General features: G+C 38.5%; 1 protein-coding gene across 47 annotated transcripts in view; it reads left to right on the forward strand.

The window, feature by feature from the left end:
- The window catches only part of clasp2 (cytoplasmic linker associated protein 2), a 223,911-nt gene that overhangs the window by 94,964 nt on the left and 105,181 nt on the right, over positions 1 to 23,766 (forward strand). For 37 of the 47 annotated variants that reach the window (XM_062958261.1, XM_062958283.1, XM_062958265.1 and 34 more), the window contains one exon: positions 15,599 to 15,745. In XM_062958261.1, the coding sequence (XP_062814331.1) occupies positions 15,599 to 15,745 (147 nt within the window). Of the gene's footprint in view, positions 1 to 14,941; positions 15,117 to 15,598; positions 15,746 to 23,766 lie in introns of those variants that run through there. The other 10 variants (XM_062958290.1, XM_062958300.1, XM_062958301.1 and 7 more) reach the window with 1 other exon arrangement.

Here is a 23,766-nt window from a genome sequence, read left to right on the forward strand (position 1 = left end):
AACTAAGAGAAGCAACCAATAGAATGAAACAGCAGCAAGAATATGAAATGTCAACATTTGTGAAAATATAAACACATTTGCTTGGGGACTAGGGTCTTCATTTTAAGGTAGCTGTCAAAAAAATCTTTCTCTACAATGACTACCTGCTACCCTTCAGAAGGAAGGGACCTTTGGTTGGTCTCAGTCATTAAACAGAAATATATGGGAGAAGGTGGCACAACAAATCTTCAGATCTTCCGTAATTCAAAGGCTTCTTTAAAAAAACCCTGTGAAACACAGGGTATTGCCATAAAGTTTACATATGACTTGAAGGCAAACACACATACAAGGTAAAGACCTTTGCTGGTTAATATCACCCTTATATTTAACAGTGACAATGATCTGATTTAATATTATAGGATTCTTTTTACAAGTATCTGTAGATAACGGTCGGCATCATCATGTAATTATTAGCAGTGGCATTTGATACGCTGGAAGTAGTAATTAGAATATGAATTAGAATAGGAGTTTCACTTGTTCTTACTACTGAATCAGATTGTAGCTCTACATGCAGATATGGATCACACAATCTTAGCAGTAATTTCTCACAACATTTCTCTTAGAAAGCTCTGCAGACCTATAAATGTTGCTCCTTCGTTTCTTGGGACAGATACCATATTTCAGATGGATTCAGTGTTTTCATTTGTGCAAGGAGCAAGCAAGAGAGTATTTCCGAATCTTCAGGCTGGTAATAACTCTAAACCATGATTAAGAGAAAAGATGAGATAATTGTTATCTCTGCATATGCTCAAGATAAAAACAAGCTATTCTTCTGTAGCATAGGCTGTCTAGGTCAGAGTGGGCCAAGTGTGGCCTTGAGGTCACATCCCCAAGACTTTCCAGGGACATCATTTTTCTGTTATAGTTGTTTCTTCTTGAAGCATCCAGGCAATTCACTTTTTAAATTGGTTGTAGGGATTCTTTGCATTGTTTAATATTTTGTGAAAAATACTTTGTAGCCCCCAGATGATCTGAGGGGTAGAAATAGGTTAAACCGTTCCAAGGACTGGAGGTGATCCTCCAACAATATGCTGCTTATTTCTTCAGGAAGCATGTTAATTTTAGCAGATGGGGTAATGGTGGTACTGTATTTTTACTCCACAGTGCCAGTACCACACTTAATGAAAAATATCCTGGTGTATTCTACACATCACTAGTAATTCTTCTCTGATTATCTGTATTCTTCTTATCTTCTGTCCCTACCCCGGTCTATGAAATCCTGCATCACATAGCTAGTACAGACTAAGCACAGTATATGATTTTTTTTTGTGAATACTGGAAAGGTCTCAATTTTTTGAGAATTAAAATTCTCAAACAAAATAAATGCAAGTCGTTGGAGTTTTGTGCAAAGCGTAGGAATAGATTAGAATTTCAGGCATAGATTATAATTTGACTACACTAAACTTTATGGTTTTTAACTATGCAAATACAGCAAAGATATTTAAAGAACACAGATACTTGCAGGATAGTCTCTGTGACTGGACTGGGATTTGTTTGCTTTCTGTGTGTTTTGGATAAATTGTCTAAATGATTCTGTTAATGTGAAATGGGTTTTTGGTTTCACTGGACTGAAATAAATGCAGGCATCTAAGCTGCAAAACATCACCTTTTTTGAAACTTAACATTATTGGAAGCTAACATATGCAGAAAATATTTGCTCATGAAAGCTTGTTGCAAATGATTATTTAATTGCCAGTAAACCACCAGTTTATTTGGTCAATTCTAAGACACACTTTTCCCCATATAAACATTTTGAAAAATGGGGAGCGTCTTAGAATCTGGTGCATGTATATACCGTGTTTCCCCTAAAATAAGACCTCCCCAAAGAATAAGACCTAGTAGGGGTTTGGGGGGATTGGCAAATATAAGGCCTCCCCTGAAAGTGAGACCTAGCAACTAAGAATGGGACTTTCCAGGCTGCAGGAGAGTTCCATTGGGAAGCATGGCTACAGGGCAGAAGCAGCATTCATATGCACTGGAGGGAGGGAGAGAGAGAGAGAGGTTGCTTTCTGGCCTCCCTGGCTGGCCTTGCCTTGCCTCCTGCCTGTCCCCCAGCCATGGCTCAAAAAACCTTCAATCGCTGCCGCTGCGCTGCCGTTTCTTCCTTCGGAGACAAGTCTCCGTCCTGGCCATGCTCCCTTCGTCCCAGAGGCTTCTGATTGGCTCCGGTTCCAGGGCAAGGGAGGGTGGGAGGGAAGGAAGAGGGCTTGAACAGCCTTTCCAATCTTCCTGCTCCTTCTGCTTCTTAAAGGCACAGGATGCATTGGGCTTCTCCTCCCATTCTTATTCCTATCCTATGCATTGAAACTTATTATTTTATACTATTATTATTACCATATTATTAGCCTCATATTCTGTTGTTATATCCCATTATTATATTATCCTATTAATATATTTTATATCATTATATTCTATACTGTTTTTTATTATATTATATTATATTATATTATTAGCATATTCTGTTATTATTATTATATTCCATTTTATATTATCCTATTAATATATTTTATATATTTATATTATATTATATTATTCTATTATATTATCCTATTATTATTATTATGCTATTCTGTTATTATATCCCATTATTATATTATCCTATTAATTCCATATTATTATCATCATATTCTGTTATTATTATATCCTATTATTATATTATCCCATTAATATATTGTATATCATTATATTATTTTATTATTCTTCTATTATATTATCATATTATTATTATTAAAATTATTATTATAGTATATTATATTATTCATGACTACATTGAAACTAGAATAGAGAGAAATCAGTGTGGAAACCTTGTGAAACCTAAACTGCAAGAGGTACCATAGATTGTTGTACATGTAAATAATGGTAGTAACAAGAAATTCTTGATAGGATTCACAGTTTGTCTGGTTATGCTGGTTTCTGATGACAACTACTTTACAGTATATAATAAATGTTCATTTTGTTGTTCAACAATAACTGTGAGCTCTTCTTCATGGAAAAATAAGACAAACTGAAAATAAGACCTAGTGCATCTTTGGGAGCAAAAATTAATATAAGACCCTGTCTTATTTTCAGGGAAACAGGGTAGTTTTTTTCCTGTTGGAAGAACTGAAATGCACTGGGGATGTTGAGGAGGAGGACAACACTTTACACCTACACGATTCACTTCAACAGGAACACTCTTCAGGGGACATACACACTGTCTTGCACAAAAGGGACCCTGTCAATCCTCAAAGGAAACAGGTCTTGATAGTAGGTGACTCTCTCCTTAGGGGAACGGAAGCATCATTTCCAGACCGGATGGGATGGCTCGAGAAACATGCTGCCTCCCGGGGGCAAAAATACACCATATCACTCAGAGGCTCAGCAGGCTCCTCAAGCCCCATCACCCTCCCCACCTTATGTTGATTCATGTAGGTACCAATGACACCGCTAGGCATACTTTTCAAAAGATCACAAATGATTTTCGAGCTCTGGGAACAAAGTTAAAACTGTATAATGTACATGTGATCTTTTCATCCCTCCTCCCTGTTGTAGGACACGGCTCTACAAGGTCCGGAAAAATAGTACAGGTCAATAACTGGCTCAGAAAATGGTCTAACCATGGTCTTGACCATGGTCTTGACCATGGTCTACTCTTCCAAGAGGATGGACTAATAGCAAGTGATGGGGTGCATCTCACACAAGTAGGAAAACATCTTTTTGCACACAGACTCACAAACCTCATCAGGCGCACTTTAAACTAGACCCATTGGGGGAGGGGAACAACAGCCCTGCGAACACTATATTACCCATGACCACAGGGAACCGCCAAAAGGCTAAACGGGGGGCTGCACAAACACAGCAAGGACCAAGTATGGAAAGCACAATAATCCCAAATAAACAGCTCAAGGGGAGGTCACAGGGGCTTACATGTCTTTACACCAATTCTGAGAGCATGGGAAATAAGCAAGACGAACTCTAACTCTTAGCACAGCACCACACATACGATGTCATAGGCATCACTGAAACCTGGTGGGATGACTCCCATCACTGGAATTTAGCCATTGAGGGCTATAACCTCTTTCACAGAAATAGAACAAAGGGGAGAGGAGGGGAGTAGCTTTATATGTCAAAAACAGTTACATTGCAGAAGAAATGCAAGACTGTAATCTGGGAAACTAGCTTGAAAGCATCTGGATAAGAATCAAGGGAACCGGGACTCAAAAAGATCTTGTTGTGGGTGTCTACTACAGACCTCCAAGTCAGGATGAAGGACTCGATGAAGCCTTCTGTCAACAGATGACCAAACAGGCACAAAGAAGAGATATAGTAGTCATGGGCGATTTCAATTATCCCGATATCTGCTGGAAAACAAACTCAGCCAAGAGTACAAAGTCCAACAAATTCCTCACTTGCCTTGCAGACAATTTTATGGTCCAGAAAGTAGAAGAGGCAACAAGGGGATCAGCAACTCTTGATCTAATCTTAACAAATGTGGAAGACCTGATCAATACAGTTGAAGTCGTCGGATCCTTAGGGGCAAGTGACCATGTGCTCTTGCAGTTTGCAGTACAAAGGAATGCTGAAACTAAGACAAGTCAAACACGCATGCTGGACTTTAAGAGAGCTGACTTCCAAAAAATGAAGGAATTACTGAGCGGCATTCCATGGACGCCAATATTAAAAAACAAGGGAGTTAAGGATGGATGGGAGTTTTTCAAAAGTGAAATACTCAAGGCGCAAATGCAAACAGTGCCAACAAAGAAGAAAAATAAGACAAGTGCAAAGAAGCCAGAATGGATGTCCAAAGAACTTCTAACTGAGCTAAAGCTGAAAAGTGACATGCACAAGAAGTGGAAAAGGGGAGAAATCACCAAAGAAGAATTCAAACATATAGCCAACACCTGCAGGGAAAAGGTTCGCAAGGCTAAAGCGCAAAATGAGCTCAGGCTTGCCAGGGACATTAAAAACAACAAAAAAGGCTTTTTTTGCTTACGTTGGTAGAAAAAGGAAGAAAAAGGAGGCGATAGGGCCACTGCAAGGAGAAGATGGGGTGATGGTGACAGGGGACAGGGAAAAGGCAGAACTGCTCAATGCCTTCTTTGCCTCGGTCTTCTCACAAAAAGAAAGCCATCTTCAACCTCAGCAACATGGAATGGACGAAGGATTGGGGGAAATCCAACCCCAAATAGGGAAACAAGTTGTCCAGGAACACCTGGCCGCTCTAAACGAATTCAAGTCCCCAGGGCCAGATCAGCTACATCCAAGTGTATGGAAGGAACTAGCGGAAGTTATTTCAGAACCACTGGCAATTATCTTCGAGAGTACTTGGAGAACAGGAGAAGTCCCGGAAGATTGGAGGAGGGCGAATGTGGTCCCTATCTTCAAGAAGGGAAAAAAGAACGACCCAAACAATTACCGTCCGGTCAGCCTCACATCGATACCAGGCAAGATTCTGGAAAAGATCATTAGGGAAGTGGTCTGCGAACACTTAGAAACAAATGCGGTCATTGCTAATAGTCAACACGGATTTACCAAAAACAAGTCATGCCAGACTAATCTGATCTCTTTTTTCGATAGAGTTACGAGTTGGGTCGATACAGGGAATGCTGTGGATGTAGAGTACCTGGATTTCAGTAAGGCCTTCGACAAAGTCCCCCACGACCTTCTGGCAAACAAACTAGTAAAATGTGGGCTAGACAAAACTACGGTTAGGTGGATCTGTAATTGGCTAAGCGAACGAACCCGAAGGGTGCTCACCAATGCGTCGTCTCCATCTTGGAAAGAAGTCATGAGTGGAGTGCCGCAGGGTTCCGTCCTGGGCCTGGTTCTGTTCAACATCTTTATTAACGACTTAGACGAAGGGTTAGAAGGCACGATCATCAAGTTTGCAGACGACACAAAACTGGGAGGGATAGCTAACACTCCAGAAAACAGGAGCAGAATTCAAAACGATCTTGACAGACTAGAGAGATGGGCCGAAACTAACAAAATGAAGTTCAACAGGGACAAATGCAAGATACTTCACTTCGGCAGAAAAAATGGAATGCAAAGATACAGAATGGGGGACGCCTGGCTTGACAGCAGTGTGTGCGAAAAAGACCTTGGAGTTGTCGTGGACAACAAGTTAAACATGAGCCAACAATGTGATGCGGCAGCTAAAAATGCCAACAGGATTCTGGCCTGCATCAATAGGGGAATAGCGTCTAGATCCAGGGAAGTCATGCTCCCCCTCTATTCTGCCTTGGTCAGACCACACCTGGAATACTGTGTCCAATTTTGGGCACCGCAGTTGAAGGGAGATGTTGACAAGCTGGAAAGCGTCCAGAGGAGGGCGACTAAAATGATTGAGGGTCTGGAGAACAAGCCCTATGAGGAGCGGCTTAAAGAGCTGGGCATGTTTAGCCTGCAGAAGAGAAGGCTGAGAGGAGACATGATAGCCATGTACAAATATATGAGGGGAAGTCATAGGGAGGAGGGAGCAAGCTTGTTTTCTGCTGCACTGCAGACTAGGACGTGGAACAATGGCTTCAAACTACAGGAAAGGAGATTCCACCTGAACATCAGGAAGAACTTCCTCACTGTGAGAGCTGTTCGACAGTGGAACTCTCTCCCCCGGGCCATGGTGGAGGCTCCTTTGGAGGCTTTTAAACAGAGGCTGGATGGCCATCTGTCGGGGGTGCTTTGAATGCGATTTCCTGCTTCTTAGCAGGGGGTTGGACTGGATGGCCCATGAGGTCTCTTCCAACTCTACTATTCTATGATTCTATGATTCTAATTAGTGTGTGTTCTTGAATCTGGCATTTAAGAATTGATAAAATATAGTACAGTAGAGTCTCACTTATCCAAGCTAAACGGGCCGGCAGAATGTTGGATAAGCGAATATGTTGGATAATAAGGAGGGATTAGGGAAACGCCTATTAAACATCAAATTAGGTTATGATTTTACAAATTAAGCACCAAAACATCATGTTATACCACAAATTTGACTGAAAAAGTAGTTCAATACGCAGTTATGTTATGTTGTAATTACTGTATTTACGAATTTAGCACCAAAATATCTCATACCCATTCTCCTCACTTTCCCTCGCTCACACATGCTGCTCTGCTGCTCAGTCGTTTAGTCGTATCCGACTCTTCGTGACCTCATGGACCAGTCCAGGCCAGAGCTCCCTGTCGGCTGTCACCGCCCCCGGTTCCTTCAAGGTCAAGCCAGTCACTTCAAAGATACCGTCCATCCATCTTGCCCTTGGTCGGCCTCTCTTCCTTTTTCCTTCCATTTTCCCCAGCATCATGATCTTTTCCAAGCTTTCCTGTCTCCTCATGATGTGGCCAAAATACTTCAGCTTTGCCTCTAATATCCTTCCCTCCAGTGAGCAGCCGGGCATTATTTCCTGGAGGATGGACTGGTTGGATCTTCTTGCGGTCCAAGGCACTCTCAGGATTTTCCTCCAGCACCAGAGTTCAAAAGCGTCTATCTTCCTTCGCTCAGCCTTCCTTATGTCCAGCTCTCACATCCATAGGTTACTATGGGGAATACCATTGCTTTGACTATGCGGACCTTTGTTGCCAGTGTGATGTCTCTGCTTTTCACTGTTTTGTCAAGATTGGCCATTGCTCTCCTCCCAAGAAGTAAACGTCTTCTGATTTCCTGGCTGCTGTCTGCATCTGCAGTGATCTTCGCGCCTTGGATTCCTCAAGCCCCACATGTCGCATGATGTGTTCTGCGTACAAGTTGAATAGGGAGGGTGAAAGTATGCAGCCCTGCCGTACTCCTTTCCCAATCTTGAACCAGACTGTTGTTCCGTGATCTGTTCTTACTGTGGCTACTTGGTCTTTATACAGATTTCTCAGGAGACAGAAAAGGTGACTTGATATTCTTTGAGCATTCTTTAGCATTTCCCTTTTTTGGTATGGGGATATAAATTGATTTTTTCCAATCTGATGGCCAATCTTGTGTTTTCCATATTTGCTAGCATATGGCCTGCATCACCTTGACAGCATCACCTTCCAAGATTTGAAACAGCTTAGCTGGGATCCTGTCGTCTCCTGCTGCCTTGTTGTTAGCAATGCTTCTTAAGGCCCATTCAACCTCACTCCTCAAGATGTCTGGTTCTAATTCACTCACCACACCGTCAAAGCTATCCTCTATATCAGGGGTCCCCAAACTAAGGCCCGGGGGCCGGATGCGGCCCTCCAAGGTCATTTATCTGGTCCCCGCCCTCAGTTTTATAATATAATATTTTCTATCATTTTAATAATATAATATATTGTATATACACATAATATTGATAATAATACCATATAATAATATTAATTATATGTTATATATTACATATAATATTACAGTATAGTGGTATAGTTCAGTATAGTAATATATAATGCTAATATTGTGCTATGCTAATAATATAATATATTGTATGTACATACAGCTGCTCTGAGTCCCCTTCAGGGTGAGAAGGGCAGGATATAAATGTAATAAATAAATGTAGTAAATGAATAAATAAATAATTTTAGACTTAGGCTCGCCCAAAGTCTGAAATGACTTGAAGGCACACAACAACAACAATCCTAATTCACTTGACTATCTCATTGGCCAGAAGCAGGCCCACACTTCACATTGAAATCCTGATAGGTTTATGCTGGTTACAATTGTTTTCATTTTTAAATATTGTATTGTTCTTTCATTGTTGTTGTTGTTTTACACTACAAATAAGACATGTGCAGTGTGCATAAGGAATTTGTTTTTGTTTTTTTTCCAAATGATAATTCGGCCCCTCCACAGTCTGAAGGATTGTGGACCGGCCCTCTGGTTTAAAAGTTTGAGGACCCCTGCTCTATATTATTATCCTTCCTATACAGATCTTCTGTATATTCTCGCACCTATTCTTGATCTCTTCAGCTTCTGTTAGGTCCTGCCATCTTTGTTTTTGATCATGCCCATTTTTGCTTGAAATTTGCCTCCGATGTTTCTGATTTTCTGGAAGAGATCTCTTGTCCTTCCTATCTTATTGTCTTCTTCCACTTCCATTCATTGCTTGTTCAAAAATAGTTCCTTGTCTCTCCTGGCTAACCTCTGGAATTGTGTATTTAATTGTGTGTATCTCCCCCTATCTCTGTTTCCTTTTGCCTTCCTTCTTTCTTGGGCTATTTCCAGTGTCTCAACAGACAACCATCTTGCCTTCTTGGTTTTCCTTTTCTTTGGGATGTACTTTGTTGCTGCCTCCTGAACAGAGGAGGTCCAACCATAAGGCGAAATAGGCATTTGCCTGTGGCGCCATCGTCCCGGGGGCACCATCGTCCTGGGAGGAGGGCACCACTCTCCACCTCCTTCTCTTTCGGGCCTTCCAGCAGCCGCGCTGGGCCTTCCGGCCAGCGCAGACCCACCTTCGCACCACGCCTGTGGCGCCTGTGGCGCCATCGTCCTGGGAGGAGGGCACCACTCTCCACCTCCTTCTCTTTCAGGCCTTCCAGCAGCCGCGCTGGGCCTTCCGGCCAGCGCAGACCCACCTTCGCACCACGCAAGCCCACCTTTGGGGCCTTCAGAGATTGTGAGGTCTGTAGGAACTTGGAAGCTAGGTATGTGGGGTTTATATATCTGTAGAAGGTCCAGGGTGGGAGAAAGAACTTTTCTTTGAAGCAGGTGTGAATGTTGTAATTAATCACCTTGATTAGCATTTAATGGCCCTGTGGCTTCAAGGCCTGGCTTCTTCTTGCCTGGGAGAATCTTTTTTTGGGAGGAGTTAGCTGTCCCTGATTGTTTACTGTCTGGATTTCTTCTGTTTTCAGAGTGTTGTTCTTTATTTATTGTCCTGATTTTAGAGGTTTTTTTTAATACTGAGGGCTCTCTGGGTTATCTAAGTCCACACTGCCCTATATCCCTGTTCAATGTTTAGTGCTAAATTTGCAAATATACTAATCCCTACATAACATTACCATGTATTGAACTGCTTTTTCTATTGATTTGTTGTAAAACATGATGTTTTGGTGCTTAATTTTTAAAATCATAATGTAATTTGATGTTTTATAGACTTTTCCTTTATACTTCCTTATTATCCAACATTTTCGCTTATCCAACGCTTTTATTTTTCAGTGATTGGTTTGGGGGGGGGGGGTGCCAAAATTCTGTTCGCCTACACTTGAAAAATACCTAGGGCCGGCTCTGCTCCTGAACAATGTCGTCCATAGTTCTTCTGGGACTCTATTTATTAAATCTAGTCCGTGAAATCTATTCTTCACCTCCACTGCATATTCACTGGGAACATTTGTGAGATCATATCTAATTGGTCTGTGTATTTTCTCCATTCTCTTTAGTCTGATTCTAAATTTTGTAATAAGAAGTCTGTGATCTGAACTACAGTCAGCTCCAGGTCTTGTTTTCACTGACTGGATGGATGTCCGCCACCTTTGGCTGCAAAGGATGTAGTCAATCTGATTTCGGTGTTGACCATCTGGTGAAGTCCATGTGTAAAGCCATCTTTTAGGTTGTTGGAAGAGAGTGTTTGTTATGCACATTGAGTTTTCCTGGCAAAATTCTATCAGCCTACGTCCTGCTTCATTTTGTTGTCCCAGACCATGCTTGCCTGTGATCCTGGTTATCATTTGACTGCCCACCTTAGCATTCCAATCTCCTGTAATGAGAATAATGTCTCTTTTTGGTGTGTTATCCACTAAGTGCTGCAGATCCTCATAGAACTTCTCTAATTCTGCTTCTTCAGCAGCTGTGGTTGGGTCACTGTAATGTTAAATGGCTTGCCTTTAACTCGAATTGAGATAATTCTATCATATTTTGGGTCATATCCAATCATTGCTTTCGCAACTTTATTATTAACTACTAGCTGTGCCTGGCCATGCGTTACTGTGGCCAGGTTGTGAATATACAATATTTCTGATTGGGGTTTTTTTTGTCTGTTGGAGGCAAGTATGAATGCTGCAATTAGGGAAAATGATTAGGATGCAATGGCCTTGCAGCTTTAAAACCTGGCTGTTTCCTCCCTGAGTGAATTTTTTTGTTGGGAGGTGTTAGCTGGCCCTATTTGTTTCCTGCTTGGAATTCCCTTGTTTTCAGAGTGGTGTTCTTTGCGATATTTTATGTGCTTCTACTGTCTGTGGCCCTGAGAAAACAGAGGATTTGCCAGATTTTGATGATGGGAATACTTTGTTGGGAGGTGTTAGCTGGCCCTGATTGTTTCCTGTGTGGAATTCCCGTTTTCAGAGTGTAGTTCTTTATTTAGTGTTCTGATTTTAGAGATTGTATTGTTCTGTTTTATTATACCACATTAACTTTTATATATTCTGATTTTAGTGTTTTTGAATACTTGGAGCCAGATTGTATTCATTTTCACGGTTGATCTCAACACAATAATAATAATAATAATAATAATAATAATAATAATAATAATAATAAGTGTTGCTCTTTATTTACTGTCCTGGTTTTAGAGATTATATTGTTCTGCATTATTCTATCCCAGTAATTATTTCATATTAAAGTAGAATCTCACTTATCCAACATTCGCTTATACAATGTTCTGGAGGAACTGAAATTAGTGTGTGTTCTTGAATCTGGCATTTAAGAATTGATAAAATATAGTACAGTCGAGTCTCACTTATCCAAGCTAAAGCAGAATGTTGGATAAGCGAATATGTTGGATAATAAGGAGACATTAAGGAAAAGCCTATTAAACATCAAATTAGGTTATGATTTTACAAATGAAGCACCAAAACATCATGTTAGACAACAAATTTGACAGAAAAAGTAGTTCAGTATGCAGTAATGCTATGTAGTAATTACTGTATTTATGAATTTAGCACCAAAATATCACGATACATTGAAAACATTGACTACAAAAATGTGTTGGATAATCCAGAACGTTGGATAAGCGAGACTCACTAATCACTACATAGCATTATTGTGCATGGAACTACTTTTTCTGTCAAATTTGTTGTATAATATGATGTTTTAGTGCTTAATTTGTATAACGATTACCTAATTTGATGTTTAATCGGCTTTTCCTGAATCCCTTCTTATTATCCAACATATTTACTTATCCTGCCGGCCTGTTTTATGTTAGATGAGTGAGACTCTACTGTATATTGATAATCTTATATTATCTGCTTAGAACTGGATTATATGAGGCCCCTTCTTCACAGCTGTATAAAATGCACACTGAAGTGGATTATATGGTAGTGTGGAGTCAAGATAATCCAGTGCAAACAGATAGTATAAGATTATTAATGGGTTATATAGCTGTGTGGAAGGGCCTTGAGTCTACACTGCCATATAATCCAGTGCAAATTAGATAATCTGTGGAAGAAGCCTAAGTGAGGCCTAAGTCTGCCTGTCCCCTGGGCTGAGTTGGTTGCTAGGAGACCAAGTGGGCAGAGATTAGTCCTCTAACTGGCAGCAATTGGATAAAAACCATTATTCCTTTCCCACTAATTAGGGCTTTATTTTTCTTTTCTTTTTGTTGTATCAACCTAGAGGCATGGATGATGGGCTGTGTTGTCAAATTTCAAGGTTGGGGAGGCTGTAGTTTTGTTGGTCGCTGTGATGCCATCACTCATTTATATATATAGATGAAGGCTACTCCATTTCTTCGGTGTTCCTCTTGTCCGCAGTAGTAGATCTGGTGGTCATGTTTTGTGAAGTGGCCCATTCCAGTCCATTTCAGTTCACTGACTCCCAGAATGTCTATATTTAATCTTGACATCTCACCAATAACCACGTCCAGTTTGCCCTGGCAAACATTCCAGGTTCCTATAGTGTGTTGATCTCTAGAACATCGGATTCATCCTTCACCTCCAGCACTGTCGGCTGTTAGCCTTCCTTCCGGCTTTGAGCTAACTACGTCATCACATCTGGGTCTACTTGGACTAGTCCTCTGCTCCTCCCCAGTAGCATTTTGACCATCTTCCGACCTGGGGTCCTATCTTCCAATGGTATACCGACATTTCTCTGGTTGTATTGATCCATGTAGTTTTCATGGCAAGAATACTGGGGTGGGTTGCCATTACCTTCCCCAGGGATCGTGCCTGGTCTGACCTCTCTGCCATGACCTTCCCGTCTTGGGTGGCCCTGCATGGTATAGCTTATGGCTTCATCGAGGCACTCAAGACACGTCAAGGTAACGATCCAAGCTGGATTGTTAAAACCTGCCTACTCCACCATTCCTGTTTTGGGGTAGCCATTGGCTGTGGCACCACTGAAAGTACGGATAGTGCCACCACTCTGTCGTAAAGCTAATTGGCCAAGACAGCTGCGGATCCTCTGTGGGGACATCATGGTCGCCCAGGGATCTACAAACCACATATAAAGGACTGCTGTTCTAAAGCAGCTTTATGATTATTAAAAAGGGGATATAAAGACAGTAGAAACAACAAATGGGTCCCCTCAATGAGATGGGAATCACTGCGAATCATCTCACTGGAGGGCATAACATTGATTCAAGTCTGCTAGTTATCTTTTTTTTAAAATCAAAATTCAGATAAGAATTTCTTGGTTTTAGGTGATAGTGGGAATTCTCTGTTGGGCGGGGCTTGTTCATAGACTTCTGCAAGCCAAAGGTGCAACCATGATGGAAGTTAGGGATATACATATGCAAATTTAAATCTTTAAATAAGAAATTCATATTCAGGTCAGAAATTTTATTTTTACCTGTTCGATAAACAAGCTAAATGCCTGTTGCATTCAGCCAAATCTTAATGTCTCCCATACAAGCAGTCTATAAAAACTTCTGCCTTTTCTAGTGTGTGTTTGTTTTAATAATCACATTTTGAGAAATTTTAACCTACTTTTACAAAAAAGGGAGTGAAAGTGCTGGAGTTCAGTGCTTACTGATAAGGATTTGCAGTATTTAAAACAATCAACCATGTATACTATTAAATTCATGTGCTCTAAGGGTTAAATCAGTCTCTTGTAGTGAGAACTGAAATGTTGTCTTCCTGTTCATGTGCAAGGGCAGAGTACAGTTTCCATGGAAACTCATGGAATAATGTGTTTCATGTCTTCCCTTGCATTCTGATAGTAACATATTGCTGCATGCAAAATGCTTAGAGCCAGATACCATTGTAATGGTTGCCTAGAAGGAAGCATAAATATAATTTTATTTTTAATGACTATAATTAAGAAATATGACTATGTAGGGCACCTAGTTTGATGGCATTAGATGCACATTTGATCATAGTCCTAAATTAATATTCCACAGACACACTTTAGGAATATAACCATTTTAGATCTAAGCTTGTGGTTGAACACATTTCAAAAATCCAGTTTCCTTAATAGCATGGCAGTTCAGCCTTCTTTTTATGAGGTTATTTGGATTTTTCCCAAAATAAGAGAATTTTGCTGTTAAACAAAGGAACTAAAATTATTGGGTCATTGTGACAGAATAAAAATCATTATTTTTCAAGAGTCTGGAAAAGCAAAAGGTGCTAAATGGGTGTGTATCTCTGTTACGCAGCTGTGTGGAAGCCTCGCCCATCTTGTTTATAAGGAAAACTACAAGTTGGTCTGCCCTTACATTTTCAGGGTCCTAGAGAAATGTTCCTTTCTCAGGTGGCCCATTGGGCATACTCCTCTCTACTATGCTGTATTTTTAATGTAGAGTATAAATAGAATATGCTGTAGTGAAAGCAAAACACACATGCACACAGACTACAAACCCAGCAATTCGAGAAACTTTTTTTGGAAAATATGTACACTTCATTTTTTAGAGATGTGATGTTTAAGGAGGAGTATAATCTGTTTCCCTTTTGAAAAATTAAGGATAGTGTATGCAAATGTTTGTGCGTGGGAATGAATGTATATGTGTGAAGAATTTTCACCTTTTCATCTGGCAGTGGCTACCAGAAGATGATGTCACCTTGCAGTCGATTGGCTGTTTCAGTGCCTAGTGCAGGGAGAAAGAGAGAGAAGGATGCCGGCACAAATCTCTGTGGTGGTTCCATGGTGTTTTCTGTCAGTTTTAGGTGGAATATTTTGATTAGTATTGAGATAGTCCATTAGTGTGGCCATGTGTGCAAGCAAGACAACATCTCAGTGCAAAGGGCAATAGGAGCTGTCAGAGGAATGAGGCGACTGATCTGCAAACGGATCTGTGATTGTAAGTGTTAAAATCAGGGTGGAACGACTGAAGCAGGGAGTGTTAATAGACACATTGTGGGAGGATGTGTAACAAGGATGGGAAGCATGAGTAGTTGAAAAGCAGTGTTTTTTTCTGTTGAAATGCTGGAATGAAGATAGTAAGGATGTAATTTGAGCAACAACATAGAAGTCAACTAGGAATGTTTGCCTGGCAACAGATTTTTTCTTAGTTTGCAAAAATAGTAAGCCTTTACAATATTTTTTCATTCTTGATTCATTTGCAAAGCCATTATATTTAAATGAAATAACATTGTTTCATTTCATTTTTTTACTATTTATTATCTGTCTACAGACTTGAAGACAAAGGATATAGTGATTATTATTGATTTTATTTGATTTTTGGTGACTTCTAGTGAATGCTGCTTTAAAGCACTTATTTCCTTAAGAGAAAAAAAGAACAAGGGTCATAACTGAAGCTTTTCTCTAAATCATCCCTTGCAGATAAAAGCTTTGATGATGAGGAATCAGTGGATGGAAATAGGCCATCTTCAGCTGCCTCAGCTTTCAAGGTTCCTGCACCTAAAAAACCTGGAAATCCATCAAATGCATCAAGAAAACCAGGTTCTGCTGGTGGGCCTAAGGTTGGAGGTAAGATTGCAATCTTCAGGCTTTAATGTGCTGGGGCTTTTGTTTTATATGTTCTGGGTTTTTTTTTGCTACTGGCTCAACCAAAATCATATTGAAGAACTTTGAAGGATAATGTTTAATTCACAACTGCAGTATTTTTTGAGGAAGGTGGGAAGGTGGGAGTATGATCTTGACAAATCATATGCTTATATAAATTGATTTGCTTGTTGAAGTAGATAACAATAATCCAGTTAATATAAATAATTGCTATTTGGTGAAACCGTATATTTTACTTTTAGAAGTGCATCATATGTATCCCTCACTTTCACAAATGGTAGAAAAATGATGCAGTATTCACTTAACTACATATGCTGGTTTAAACATTTTGCTCCTTTACTTGATATTGAAACTTCATTACTTGATATTGTCACAGAATAACTTTAAAATAAGTACAGTAATTCCTCAGACAAAAGCCAAAAACTTGATGCAAAAATGAGGACTATGCCAGCCAACAATTATATTCCTTTCAATGTAAATGTGACAAACTTCTTTTATGAACAAGTCTTCTAAATGTATATTTACTGTAATGTATTGAATTCTCTCTGAAGCATGAAGTATTTTTTCTTTCAAAATGACTGAAAATAGATATTTATCTTTCCCTGAAATTGTTCAGTTGGTGTAAGAAATGTCTTAATTACGAAAATGTAATTCAGAAGTGAGGTATCAGATGAGTATGTTGTGTGTGAGTATGAAGTGCATTTGCCTCTGAAAAATTTAGACAATATTTCTTATGTTTTCTGCTCGTTAGTGTGGTTATTGTAAAAAAGTTAGTTTTGAAATATATAAGACTTTTATTACTTTTGATGGTAAAGCACTTTAAAAATATGTATTTAAGGGTCTTTCAGTCCAAAAGTCAGATCTAATAGTTGTAAAAAAAATGTGTAGGCTTTACTGCTGTGCATGTATACTATGGCTCTGCCTGTATAGAGTTGCAACAGGTGTGTTCTGGATGTGAGGTTGTGAAATATATCTCAATTTAGTTATACAATTCAGTTTGCCATACTTTTGAATTATGCATACTTTTGGAATAAATTGTTACATCTATGACAATATTCCGAAAAGTCTATACTCATTATAATTCCTTTTGAAATTATATCATAAACACTACATGTGTTGTCAAAAATGAATGATTAGAGCTTTCATATAATGCTTTTCTGATTATAAAAATTTGGGGTGCATTTTGGACACAGAAGTAACCTCCCCCTTGATACAGTTCATATTTCTGGCAACAAAAATAATAACTTAACGTATTCCTAATGATGTGTGGGCAGGTACAGTTTAAATTCTTTAAACAAAGAAGATAAGATATAGGAGATGACCAGTGTTTCTGTGACATGAGTAAGCTCAACTTTACATAAAAAGTGTCAGAATTCAGCATTTTTTCTTGTGTTAATTTCGTGAGGTCATAATATGCAAAATTCATAGTGGAACTGAATGCTTATGCAAAATACATTCTAGATTATTAAAATCTTGGAGCATTATGTCGTTAGGCAAGTCTGTGTATTGCATCATGTCTGTCATTAAGGAAAGGTGGGATTTTATTTTTTTCACAAGTTACGAGGAATTCCGAACAGGGCAGTTTTTAGATATTGATAAATCATTCAGTGCACATCGTAAAATTATTTTTGAAATATTTCTCATGTTGAAAATGTAGTACAACAAAATAGCCTACTTTTCTAAATGTATATGTTATGTGGATGGCTTCCAACAATAGTAAAATCAGTGTATTCGATGTGATTAATTGAGACAGAGATTATTGAACTTTGTTCTTTAGACAGCTACTTTATTTCTGTGGTATGAGATGTCCATCTGTGTAAACTCATATGGAAGTCAGCTAAGCAAATAATAAATGTAGTCAGGTTACAGGGATCTGGGATCCTTACTCATACTAACCTAATTGCCATTAGTGGAAGATTTTTAAAATGAAAGGAAAATCAAATTTCACATTCACATGTCTTCTTTAAAAATGGTAAAATATCATTGAAATTGCCTTAAGCCCCTATATCGAGAGAAAGACGTGATAAAAATTAAGTAAATAAATAAAATAATATATCTGGAAAATCTTTAGATCTACCTGTAGTACCAAAAACAATGTCATTTACTAGTTTGTATTTAAAACTTCCTGCATATTGGCAATATCACAAATCTTACAAAGTCTTTAACATTCATACCATGGCATGTGTTCACATGGTAACCTGATAATGTGGTTGCTAAACAGATTGAATGTTCTTTGTATGTACAGTTATTGCATATTGTACTTACAGTCCGCTAGGAAATTCAGGATAGTTTGCACCGTGTTTCTTGCTGTTTGATGGAATCTGTATAATGTGTTATGTTGAAATACAGTTATTTTTTTATCGAAAAAAAATCTCTTCAAGAACTATACCCCTTGAATCAACTTTCCACTAATTAGGTGAAAGATTTGGCTCCATTGCTATCAGCCATCCAATGTAGTCATTGTTAATCTTCTCTGTCTGCATGCAGTAGTGAAGTATGGGCTACATATTTACTTCACTCAAATAATGCCTCCTGCCTTTCCCAAATGCAACCCCCTTCAGCATTTTTTTTGCCCCTCTTTGTAGCCTTTTCAAGAGACATAAATAGCTGGCTATGCAAAGGAGGGCCAGGGAAGTTTGCTTCTCCCAGTGGAGTTCCACACAATAAAATCCCTACAGTTTAACTCAAGTAGTAGTGGTTATATGAGTTTGTCCAGTATTGACTTCATAATACGGATGGGTTCAGAAATAATACAGGGTGTTCAAAATGATGGACCCAATTTCTATGAAATATATTTCATGATGATAACATGTAACAATTTTACATTAAAAGTTAAGGTAAAGGTTTCCCCTGACTTTAAGTCCAGTCATGTCTGACTCTGGGGGTTGATGCTCATCTCCATTTCTAAGCCAAAGAGCCAGCATTGTCCATAGACACCTCCAAGGTCATGTGGCCGGCATGACTGCATGGAGCGCCGTTACCTTCCCGCCGGAGTAGTACCTATTGATCTACTCACGTTTACATGTTTTCGAACTGCTAGGTTGGCAGGAGCTAGGGCTAACAGCGGGCGCTCATTCCGCTCCTGGGATTTGAACCTGGGACCTTTTGGTCCACAAGTTCAGCAGCTCAACGCTTTAATACACTGTGCCACCAGGGGCCTCTAAATTAAAAGTTACAAATGGTTTAATGAGTTTTCAAGTTTTACTATACATTTTGAGCAAGAAGCAAATCTAAAGTAATTCCACAAATAGAGAATATCTCATTAGGTCTTATGTTGTGGGGTCACCATCTTGCAAATGACTGAGGTAAGGGGCTGTTTGTGTGCTGGGAGAGACATCTAGCGTTAATCATTGGAAACTTTGCCCCACACTTTCCAGTGGTAAGAGTTTATGTATAGCTGGTTCATGCCTGCAGGGAAATAGCGATTTCAAATTGGGTCCAGCTTTTTGAACTATTTGTAATTTCAGGAAAAGGGGAGTTTATGCTCCTGACCTTGTGTGCCTTTAGTTTAAGTGGCAAATTTCAGCTGTAAATGTTTTGTAATGGCATTTACATGATGGCAACAAGAAGCATTTAAAAATGTACAGTTAATTCTGTGTGCTGTTTCTTCACCAGTAGTACTCACGAAACATGTATTTCTGTGGATCGTCTCCTATTTTAATTTGAATTTAAAATACAATACAAAAAAGAAAAGAGAGAGAGAGAGAGGAAAAGGTGAAGCATACGAAGGATAGATATGATTGTGGCTTGGAGTATACATGAGTATAAATTGACATTATATCCAGAAATATATTTTCTTGAAGTTGATATATGCAAAAAAATTTTTTACATATAGCTAAAGGAATAATTTTTGCTGGATGGTGGATGTTTATTTTTCCAGCCTTGGAGTATAAGTCTTACTCAAAGTAAAAATGCAGGATCCAACCAGTTGTCCATCAGTTAAATTCCAAATTTCAAGAATATAATTTAAAAGTGCACGTGCATCTACAAATAGCAAAGCTTCACCTAATAAAATCAATAGACTGTAACCTTCCATCAGGAAGAAGTACACAGAGCATGTCCATCTGATATCTATCTGGATCTATTCACAATTGACCCAAATTCCACTATTGGCCTTTTCCTTTCATAAAAAAGTATGTTGCACAAATTGCAAACTAATGTTATTTAACTTAGCATGACCATGATCAAACTGTAACTGTCAAGAGATTGCACTGATTCTGGCATCAAAAATAGTTGGAAGCATCATTCATTTTCACCGTAGAACCTAAGGTAATCCAGGCAAAATAGAGATGCAAAGCCAAAGGCTGAGTCCAAAGCCATTCATTGTAAACTATATTTAAATATGCTACAAAGCGTCTGTAAAAATAGGTAAATTGCACATGCATCAATTTTAGCCATATCTTACCTTTTACCATTTGATTACTTCTCAAAATCTTTGAGAAGCTTGCGGAACAGCTTGCAATATACATCAGCATTAAAAAAAGTATAGGGAAATCAAGGTTAATAAGCATCAGACTTAAAATTGTATATGGTACTATGGGAATTGTTAATAGTTTACTCTCTGGCTGTTCAGTGCTTTGAGAGAAACATTAACTAACTCCCTGTACTGAGGAACTACCATTGGAAAGAAGATAAACAAGTGTAATAGGATGAACATGATATAAAATAAGTAGGTTTTGTGGAAGGCATATGAAAAAAGAAGGAGGTTCCTTGATGGAAACAACAGTATAAATTCTTTTGTACAAGTTGTCATTTCTCAAAAAATATATACATAGCATGCCTTTGAAGAAATCAATAGTAATCTACATAACCTGTATTTTATGGCCTTGGTGTTAAATAGAGGAGGATGTAAGGTGAAGCTGATATCTTTAGTTCTGTCAAATTTAAATATTTCATAAGTAAATATTGCATCTAGCATATACCCACTAAGTATTAAAAAGACCTTGCTATTATTATTTACAGAAATCTGGAGCATGCAATTTAATTCAAAATGTCATATGCATGTTGTTTAATTTGTTTATAAACTGCCGAAATATGTTTATTAAATGATCTTTAAGTATATGTTACCAGGTGAGAGTATAGCGGAATCAGTAGCGTCCAGTTAACACCATGTGCAAAAGACTCAGACCAGGCAGAGGAATTGAAATGAACAAAAGAAACTTTACTCTTGCTTGTTGAGTTGAAATACAAATAAACAGTTCTGCAATCGTACAATGTCCATGTAGTTGCATAAGATCAATAACTAATCAATCAGCATCAATATATACAGCATAGCATATCCAAAATACTACTTGACCGTAGCTAGAGAGCCCTGTCTTTTTCTGTGCTCTCCCTCCAAACTCAAAATCCAACTGACAATCCCAGCCACCTGCCATCAAACAGATACATTGTTTTAGGCGTGGCCTTGCCTCTGCAAAAAGAGCTCAGCTCCCTTTTTGCAGAGAAAGCAAGCAACTTTGCAAGGATTTCTTTACACACACACACACATACACATTAGCATTTTGGTGCAATAGTATATACAGTAGAGTCTCACTTATTCAACATAAACGGGCCGGCAGAACATTGGATAAGCGAATATGTTGGATAATAAGGAGGGATCAAGGAAAAGTCTATTAACTCTCTCCCTAAGGAGATCAGGTTAGCTCCTTCCCTGCCCATTTTCCGCCGGGAATTAAAAACATGGATGTTCCAGAGCGCGTTTGAATGAACAGGCCCAATACAGCTGGCATTAGAATGCTTCTCTCTGTTTTAAGGGCATACGACACTTTATCACTCATTTCCATGACACAGCACTTTATGAAACCTGTCCCCGCTGGTTTGTTTTTAATTCTCTGATTTTATTGCTTGGATTTTAATGTATTTATTATTTTTTTTGTGAATTGTTGGAATGTTTTTGGTCAAATGTCTTGTGTTGTTGTTTTCGGGCTTGTCCCTGTTGTAAGCCGCCCCGAGTCCCTTCGGGGAGATGGGGCGGGATATAAAAATAAAGTTTATTATTATTATTATTATTATTATTATTATTATTATTATTATTATTATTATTATTATTAAACATCAAATTAGGTTATGATTTTAGAAATTAAGCACCAAAACATCATGTTATACAACAAATTTGACAGAAAAAGTAGTTCAATACGCAGTAATGTTATGTTGTAATTACTGTATTTACGAATTTAGCACCAAAATATCATGATGTATTGAAAACATTGACTACAAAAATGCGTTGGATAATCCAGAATGTTGCATAAGCGAATTTTGGATAAGTGAGACTCTACTATACTTTCCTTGTTTTCCTGCTAATTTTGAGTCTATTATATATAAAATATTAAGTATTTTGAAATATGTTGTTACATTTTGTTCTATTGTATTTTTCAACATTTCTAAAACCAGTCTTGTGCTACACTCCAGCCAAAAAAAATGGGAGACCTCATAAATATAACTGACTTTATAAGAACAAACGGCTACCTATTTCCATTCAAACATTATGCCTTCAGGAAACTTTGCAAATACATTACACATGAATGCTCCCTGTGGAAAATGTATAAGGGTCATTTTCTAAGGTTCACAGTTTATTCATGAAGGTAATTAACTAGGCCTGTTATGCCATATCATTTCCTGACACAAATTGTGTCACGTGAACATACCAAGTACATTTATGTGAGTGCATACTGCAGGGAAAATAGAGAAGCTATATTACAGGTAAATATATCTACTATTATTATAAAACACTACTCAGAATCTCCCCCCTGCAAAACAAAATCCCACCCTAACCACCATTTAAAGTCATTGCCACAAGCCACTTACGTGTATGCTAGTATATTTCCATTTTTGCAGTTTAGAAATTTTGGTTTTGATAAATATTTTCCTTAAACGTCAGCATCAGCTAAATAGAATTATAATTCTCATTGCTTATAGGCACACTTTGTGTTTTCCCAAAATACTGTGACTCCATTCAGTCATGCCGGCCACATGACCTTGGAGGTGTCTACGGACAACGCCGGCTCTTCGGCTTAGAAATGGAGATGTGCACCAATCCCCAGAGTCAGACATGACTGGACTTAACGTCACGGGAAACCTTTACCTTTATCTTTTACTGTGACAGAATTTCTGAGAATTCAGTCTTATTGATAACAAGTGGTGTGTTTATGCATAGTGCATAGTCACTCTAGCCTGGCCCCTCTTGTAAGTAGGAATGGTTAAAATATCTACAAACGTAGCAAGTCAACAAAATTACCAATATGTCTAAACTTGAAGCCTGACTCATCACTTGTCAAACAAATCTCAGTAGGTAAGCCAACTTCTTTTGGCAGAGAAGTGGGCTATAAATCCAGTTTATTTCAAGCTCAGGCTTCTTAGATGAAAGATAAACTTGGATATCGGATATAGCTTTTACATTAAGCTTTTCTGGTAAATTTCAAGTTGCCTTAGCTGCTCCCTTTTGCTAGTAGAAGGAAACAGGAATGGCAGTTTTGGCCAGTACACTTCATATTACCAGGAAGTCAGGATACTGTTTCTTGTGAAAGGTAAACCTAACCATATGTAATGCTAAGTACACAACATGGAAAGCAGATTTGGTGTAAGCCTAAATCTTGTAAATTCTCGAAACCTAACACCCACACAAGTAACCACCACCTTTTATGCGTTCTGCTTCTTGTACAGGTTGCTAGTTCTTTGGTCTTGAAAAAGGCTCTGCTTTTATATTGTTTTTTTTTTCCTTCATTTTACTCACTCTTCTATTTCATTGAGTTAGTCTTGAACAAATTGTAGAAACCTGCATTGTGTTATAACTGGCCAACACACACTTTGGTGTCTCAGATGTTACTCTGTTTCTGGATATATTTGACCTGCTGATTCCAAAAATGGCATCAGTTTTCCCCTCTTAGCTCATGTTTTTGAGATAACAAACATACTCCATCTAGCAGTTGCCATCTGCTCTCCCATAGAAAATCATGATTACGATATCTAAGAAACTAGAGCTTCTGCTT

The sequence above is a fragment of the Anolis carolinensis genome, chromosome 6 (assembly GCF_035594765.1).
Source record: "Anolis carolinensis isolate JA03-04 chromosome 6, rAnoCar3.1.pri, whole genome shotgun sequence".
Taxonomy (NCBI): Eukaryota; Metazoa; Chordata; class Lepidosauria; order Squamata; family Dactyloidae; genus Anolis; species Anolis carolinensis.